This window comes from Mastomys coucha, unplaced genomic scaffold, assembly GCF_008632895.1.
Source record: "Mastomys coucha isolate ucsf_1 unplaced genomic scaffold, UCSF_Mcou_1 pScaffold17, whole genome shotgun sequence".
Lineage (NCBI taxonomy): Eukaryota > Metazoa > Chordata > Mammalia > Rodentia > Muridae > Mastomys > Mastomys coucha.
Window position 1 is genome coordinate 31,195,061 of NW_022196899.1, and position 6,000 is coordinate 31,201,060.

At 37.9% G+C, this 6,000-nt stretch overlaps 1 protein-coding gene across 3 annotated transcripts in view; it reads left to right on the plus strand.

Annotated features, from left to right (window-relative positions):
* The window catches only part of Spata5 (spermatogenesis associated 5), a 173,177-nt gene that overhangs the window by 22,163 nt on the left and 145,014 nt on the right, over nucleotides 1-6,000 (plus strand). For all 3 annotated transcript variants that reach the window (XM_031376652.1, XM_031376651.1, XM_031376653.1), the window contains exon 10: nucleotides 4,958-5,112. In XM_031376652.1, coding sequence (XP_031232512.1) covers nucleotides 4,958-5,112 — 155 coding nt within the window. The remainder of the gene's footprint in view (nucleotides 1-4,957; nucleotides 5,113-6,000) is intronic.

Consider the following 6,000-nt stretch of genomic DNA (forward strand, 5'->3'; position numbering starts at 1 on the left):
ATGTTAAATTAATTGTTTGGATATGTTGTCCTGAATGCTAACATATATTACAATATTGGTATCATTCTTTTATCTTTATATAGCAAAATAAATTAACTTTAAGAACAGAGTGCCATGCAGGAGGGTAATAAATGAGTAGATTTTTAAGTTTTAAACATTTATATGTATGGCCATTTTGCCTGCTTGTATGTCTGTGTATCACATGTGTATCTGGTGACCGAAGGCTGGCAAAGGGTTTTAGGATCCCCTGTGACTAGAATGGGCTGAGAAAATCCTGTCTTCTGGAAAAGCAGCCAGTGTTCTACTTACTGCTAAGGCTTCTCCTGGCACATGAATAGATTTTGAGGAATAGTTGAGTAAATTTGTATTTACTTTGTATTTTTAAATTTGTATTAACTAAAATCAAATTTGTGATCTTAGTCAAGTTTGAGCCTTATTCTTCTCTATTTGTGAATTGAGGGACTTAGAGAAGATAGCATTGGGGTGATATTGCAACCATGGATTTCGTTGGATGAGGGAAAAGGAGATGACAGAGAAACACCCAAGTTACTCACCAAGCCTGCTGTGGTCTCATCATGGAGAATCCCTGTAGTGGGTAGCTGTAGCCAGGGAGCTTCCCTAGAGTCTGGATTTCCAGGCTGTTCCACAGTTTATAGGACTGATGCTGCATTTGATGTAGTCTTTATTCTACAAAACCTCTGAGCTTCCCTATATCTATCTCTTGTTTGTTGCTATCTGAATATGAAAATTGAAAATATTACAGTATTTTTGCCTAACTGAACTTTTTGTTGTCTGATCAGTTTTAATACTTAATGGTGATACTTCAGAGTCAAACTTATTCCAGATGTTAGAATTTGAGCTAGTGTGATGTGCTGTGCACAACTTGTGTAGAGACTTCTGTTTTGAAGCTCACCTTTGTAAACAAAGAGCAGCTTTTTAAATATTTTATCTCAAATGGACACGCTGCTTACAACATAGACTATCTTATCCTTAATGTCAGTATTTATCATCCTGCTTTTTTTCTTTTAATTTTATTTATTTTTTTACTTACTTTACATCCTGTTCACTGCCCCCCTACCAGTCACCACTACCACCCTCCCACAGTCCTTCCCCCATACCCTCTCCCCTTCTCCTCTTAGGGGTTGGGACCCCCCTGGGTATTCCCTCCTCCACCCCATCCTCACCAGCACTTCAAGTCTCTGTGAAGCTAGGCACTCCCTCACCTACTGAGACCAGACAAGGCAGCCCAGCTAGAAGAATATCCCACATACAGGCAACAGCTTTTGAGATAGTCTTCATTCCAGTTGTTTGGTGTCCACATGAAGACCAAGCTGCACATATGCTACATATGTACAGGGAAGCCTAGGTCCAACATGTGTATGTTCTTTGGTTGGTAGTTCAGTCTCTGAGAGCCCCAAGAGTACATGTTAGTTGATTTTTGTTGTTCCCATGGTCCTTCCTCCTATTCTTCCATAAGAGTCCCCAAGCTCCATCCATTATTTGGCTGTGGGTATCTGTATCTGTTTGAGTCAGCTGCTAGGTGGAGCCTCTCAGAGGACAACATGCTCCTGTCTACAAGCATAACAGAGTATCATTAATAGTGTTAGGAACTGATGCTTGCCCATGGGATGGGGCTCAGGTTGAGCTGGTTATTGGTTGGCCATTCCCACAGTCTCTGCTCTATCCTCATCCCTGCATTTCTTGTAGACAGGATAAATTTTGGGTTGAAAGGTTTGTGGGTAAGTTGATATTTCTGTCACTCCACTGGGGTTCCTGCCTGGCTATAGGAGGTGGCCTTTTCAGGTTCCATATCCCCAATGTAGTGAGTCACATTTAAGTTGCCTTTCTAACTAACTAGTTGCATAGCCTTTTTTCAAAACCCTTGGATTTTGTAATGTTTTAAATTAACAACATAGATAAGCAGAGTGCATTCCTTTAGAAAATATGAAATGTTAATTATATAGTGGTGATGTGAATTATGTAAGCTGTGTTGAACATTGGAAGATAGCAACAGTTTTTCCCAAATACAGAAATTTATTCTAAACCTTCCTTCCAAGGCTGCATGTGCCATTTCAGGAGAATGGCTATAAACAGAGCTTGATTTCTTCAAGGAGTAGGCTGTTGTTTTATTTTTAAAGAAAGGAAGTAATTTGCGTTTCATTGCTGTGAATTTATTTCAGTATTTATGTTGACTGCACATCATTTCAACATATTTATACCAAACTGGGGTCTTTTTAGGATAGTGTCATAAAATAGAAGGAATTTAAAATTATTTACCCAGTGGCTTTATCATTTTAACACTTACATTTGTTTACTAGCATCACTGAATTTGATTTTTATGACTCATAGAAATTCTTACCTATAGTGTCCAGAGCTCTGAGATGTTCATACTTACAACTTTTCCCTGCATTCCTGAACTGGCCTTTTTTTAAAAAAAGACAAAATAAAAAACCCAATGTTTTTGGAGCATCTCCCTTGTACTCAATAGTGTACCTGTTATGAAAAGTTCTCTTTATGACATTTTCCACCAAATTTTAAATTCTACATTTTTTTCTATATTTGAATTAAAATATTGATTCTATTAAAAAAATCAGCCAAGCAGTGGTGGTGCAAGCCTTTAATCCCAGCACTTGGGAGGCAGAGGGAGGCGGATTTCTGAATTTGAGGCCAGCCTGGTCTACAGAGTGAGTTCCAGGACAGCCCTGGCTATACAGAGAAACCCTGTCTCAAAAACCACAAAAAAAAAAAAAAAAAAAAAAAAAAAAAAAAAAAAATCAGTATTTTAAAGCCTAGGGAACTAGCATGGTTACGTAGTTTGAGTTTCTATTGCTGTGAAGAAACACCATGACCATGGCAGCCCTTATGAAGGAAAACACTTAATTGGGGCTGGCTAACAGTTTCGGGAATTTAGTCCACTATCAACATGGCAAGAAACATGATGGCATGCAGGCAGACATGATGCTGGAGAAGGAGCTTAGAGTTCTAGCTATGATTCACAGGCAGCAGGAAACTGCCTCTATTAGGCCTCTGTTGAGTATATGAGACCTCAAAGCCTGGTACCATAGTAACATACTTCTTCAACAAGCCCACACCTACTCCAACAAGGGTACACCTCCTAGTAGTGCTACTCCCTATAGGCCAAGTATTCAAGCACATGAGTCTATCGGGGCCATTTCTATTCAAACCACCACACATGGTTTATTAGATGAAAGCTTGTGAAACACTGGGTTAAAATGGTAGTTTTATTCTTTGTCAGCTAAGATAGGTAGGGCAATCCATTCTGCCTCCTGATTTATGTTTTTTCATCAGCTAAATGGGAGTAACAGTCTTACAATATCATAGTGATTAACCTGTTATATGTATATCTTATGTACTATTAATACTGTGCTGAAAGAGACAAATCTATCTTCCTTAATATCCAGACACACAAAGGCTCAGTGTATTATTGAATAAATTATGTTTAAGAGGGTCTCAGTGAATAGTAAAATGAAATGAGTAGTCAGTATTGCCTGTAGACTATGAGTATATTCATTTCAGTTGTACGTAAATTCCTTTATTTTCCATGTATAACACTTTGAGTTTTCTCTCTCACTATAAAGATATCTGTGACATTTTTTTCTCTTGACTTATTGTACTAAATGCTGGAAATTTTAAAATACATGTGGAGTCCAGAGCTAGACATTGGTTGTCTTCTCTCTCTCTCTTCACCATACTGTTTGAGACAGTCTCTCAGCAAACCTGGAGTTTGCTGATACTCTAGATTGGCTGGCCAGCAGGACCCTGAAATCCTTCTGGTCCAGGACTGGGATTTCAGGGGCATGCCATAACACACCTTTTTTACATGTGTGCTGGAATTCAAACTTAGGCAGTATAAAATGTTTCCATTTTGTGCTCAGAACTAAGGCTTCAGTGTGGTTATGCTATGCAGCACATAGAAACACTGCAAAGATTCATTATGCATTGAATTTTGAATTAACTGTTGCATGTTTGGAAATTTAACTATTGCCAGATGTTTTTGTTAACCCCACATTCAGTTACAAGACCTTATATAGAGTTACTGCTCACAAAGAAGAATCTGGGCTCTAAATTCTGTTACAGTTCTATGCACTTGAAACTTCATACCTGACATTTGAAAGAAGTAGTTGGATATTCAGTCTTGTCAGTGTTAGAACTGTAAGCAAATACGAAAGCAAAGAACTTCGCATATTTGATGATTCTGGTTAGAGCCATCTTTTTAAGTTTTTTACTTCTCTAAATTTTATTTTCTTGAGTATTTTTTTAGTGGATTATTTCTGTGGTACTACTCTATCCCCGTTTGCTATTCTAAGAAAAACAAAAACACAAACAAAACCAGTTCCTTCTAGTTCTCCAAGTTGTAAATTTTCCTGAGTGAGCCTTCTGTCTTCATTTTTCCACATCCAGTGTCTATTAGTACCCTCATAAAAGTACCACCCAGTACAGAACTTACATGTGTGCTAAAGTCTCAAGTTGTCTCCTGTCTTGTGTTCGAGAATCACATTTCCAAGTATCAACTGAATAATTCCTTTCAGATCTGTACCCAGTCTCCCTAAACTTTTGGCTTGCTTTAGTGTACTCAGAAAAGAATCAGTAGCAAAGGCTTTTTACTGTTGTACTTGTTCTAATGACACCCTAAACATTGTTTTATGTTTGCAGAATACCTGTCCTCTCATGTGTCATTTCGGGTTTTCATGTTTCTACTGCCTAATTTAAGCACTTGAGTTTGCTTTACTCTTCTATGTCCCTTCACCCTTAATCTCACCCTTCATGCCATACATATTTTTAAGTATAAAATATTATAAATCTCACCCTTCATGCCATACATATTTTTAAGTAAAAAATTTTATAAATAGCCACAGAGTTTGGGGTTATTACTGTTGTTATCTAGTTGACATTTATGGAATAAGTAAACAGTTTTGTTTTATTCTCCTCTTTGTAGGTCTGTATGCCTTGCGAAGAGTCCTGAGGAAACAGCCTAACCTCCCTGATAGCAAGGTGGCTGGCATGGTGAAGATTACCCTAAATGATTTCTTACAGGGGATGAATGACATCAGGCCTAGTGCTATGAGAGAGGTAGCAATTGATGTCCCAAATGTAAGTAATTAATACTCTTCTGCAGCCTTACTATTTGAATAATACTATTAAAGAAACGGAGACTCCAAGATGACTGACTTACTAGGTTAACCTTTTCAAAATACATGTTTTAGCCGGGCAGTGGTGACGCACGCCTTTAATCCCAGCAATTGGGAGGTAGAGGCAGGTGGATTTCTGTGTTCGAGGCCAGCCTGGTCTACAGAGTGAGTTCCAGGACAGCAGGGCTACACAAAGAAACCCTATCTTGAAAACAAAAAAAAGGGGCATGTTTAAATGCAGTGTTCTTTTGAGCTTTAAAGCTGAAGTTCTATGGTAACTCAGAGAGGCCCTCTTGTATGTCCTTTACCTGGCTTTTCTCTTGTAACAGCATCTTGTAAAACTGGATGAGGCACGCATACTGCTCAAGTATGTTGCTCTGACTTGGACTGCCTCACTTTCATTTGGGCTTTGAATAACTGGTGTGTTTAGGCCTGTGGAGTTTTCAGATGCAAAGACTGTACTTATCACCACATTCAAATCACCTCAAGAGTTCTCATACATTTTTACAATCATGCCCAACTCAGTCCTCATCACATTTTAAAACTTTTATTACTTTAAAAAATATAATGAAATTATGCCTTTTAGAATTAGCTTTTTTACTTAATATAATTTCCTGGAAATTATAACCCCTTTGGGGGGTCACATGTCAGATATTTACATTACAGTTCATAACAGTAGCAAAATTACAGTTATGAAGTAGCAACAAAAATATTTTTATGGTTGGGGGGTCACCACAACATGTAGAACTTTATTAAAGAGTCGCAGTATTACAAATGAGAATCAATTGACCATATAATTGGTCACAAATCAGGCCTCAACAGATACAAGAAGATTGAAATAATTCCTTGT